This window comes from Octopus sinensis, linkage group LG2, assembly GCF_006345805.1.
Source record: "Octopus sinensis linkage group LG2, ASM634580v1, whole genome shotgun sequence".
Lineage (NCBI taxonomy): Eukaryota > Metazoa > Mollusca > Cephalopoda > Octopoda > Octopodidae > Octopus > Octopus sinensis.
This window is the reverse complement of record NC_042998.1, coordinates 145,063,737-145,064,992: the sequence shown is the minus strand read 5'-3', so window position 1 is coordinate 145,064,992 and position 1,256 is coordinate 145,063,737. Positions and strand designations below refer to the sequence as shown.

Here is a 1,256-nt window from a genome sequence, read left to right as displayed (position 1 = left end):
GCATAGCAGTGTGGTTTAGAGGCTTGCTTGCCAACCATGTGATACTAGGTTCAGTCCCACTGTGTGGTACTTTGGGCAAGTGACTTCTCCTATAGCCCTGGGCCAACCAAAGCCTTGTGAATAGATTTGGAAGAAAAAACTGAAAAAAGCCCATCATGTATGCATGTACGAGATTTAGTCAAAAAGTATCCTACCTTGATTTTTTTTTTGCACATAATAATGTGTGAACAAAATCCACATGAGCATTAGGTGGCCGCATCCTTCCTGAGCATACACAAAAATTTCTGTTTCTGTAGGTTGCATCATTCACCTGCCGTGATGCATTGAGTACAGATGTGAAGAGTGTACTATGTGATTTTTTTTTTAGTCAAGATGACCGAGCACATTGAGCTGTATGAAATTCAGCCAAAACCTTGGTGATACACAAGCCCAGACTATCAAGAAGATTCAAGAGGCCTTTGGAGATGACGCTATGGGAAAAACACAAATAAAGGAGTGGTATAATCAGTTCAAAGATGACCGCACCTCAGAGGATAGTGAGCCACGTTGTGGCAGACCATTGACTAGCAGAAATGAAAAAATTATTGCAAAGGTTCGAGGTAAAGTCTATGGAGACTGTTGTGTGACTATTGAGGAGATTATTGCCAAAGTTGGAATCAGCCATGGGTCAGTTCAATCAATTATAACAGGAGATTTGTGCATGAGGTGGATGTCAGCCAAATTCATAGAAAAGTTGTTGTCTGACCATGGAAAGAAAACAGAAAGGAAATCTCCCAGGACATGCTGGAGTATGCTATCCAAGATTAAAACTTCATGAACACTATCTATTTCTTTACTACCCACAAGGGGCTAAACACAGAGAGGACGAACAAGGACAGACAAACGGATTAAGTCGATCATATCGACCCCAGTGCGTAACTGTACTTATGTAATTGACCCCGAAAGGATGAAAGGCAAAGTCGACCTCGGCGGAATTTGAACTCAGAACGTAACGGCAGACGAAATACCGCTAAGCATTTCGCCCGGCGCGCTAACGTTTCTGCCAGCTCGCCGCCTTCAAACACTATCATGAACACTATCATCACTGGCAAGGAAACATGGGTGTATGGTTATGACCCTGAAACAAAATTGCAATCATCCCAATGGAAGCATTCATCCTCGCCAAAACCAAAGAAAGCAAGACAAGTGCCTAGCAATGTTAAACAATGTTAAATGATGATGACCTGTTTTTTTTTTTTACTTTAGAGGTATTGTGC

The 1,256-nt window shown here is 41.9% G+C and overlaps 1 protein-coding gene across 1 annotated transcript; it reads left to right on the top strand.

Moving 5' to 3' along the window:
• Window positions 1-394: 394 nt before the first annotated feature.
• LOC115226151 (protein GVQW3-like) lies at window positions 395-817 on the top strand. The gene has a single exon (XM_029797153.1). The coding sequence runs from the start codon at window positions 395-397 to the stop codon at window positions 815-817; it is 423 nt and encodes a 140-aa protein (XP_029653013.1).
• Window positions 818-1,256: the final 439 nt, after the last annotated feature.

Excerpts from the sequence above, each read along its gene's own strand:
- LOC115226151 (XM_029797153.1), top strand. The coding sequence starts at position 395 with ATGAAATTCAGCCAAAACCTTGGTGATACACAAGCCCAGACTATCAAG.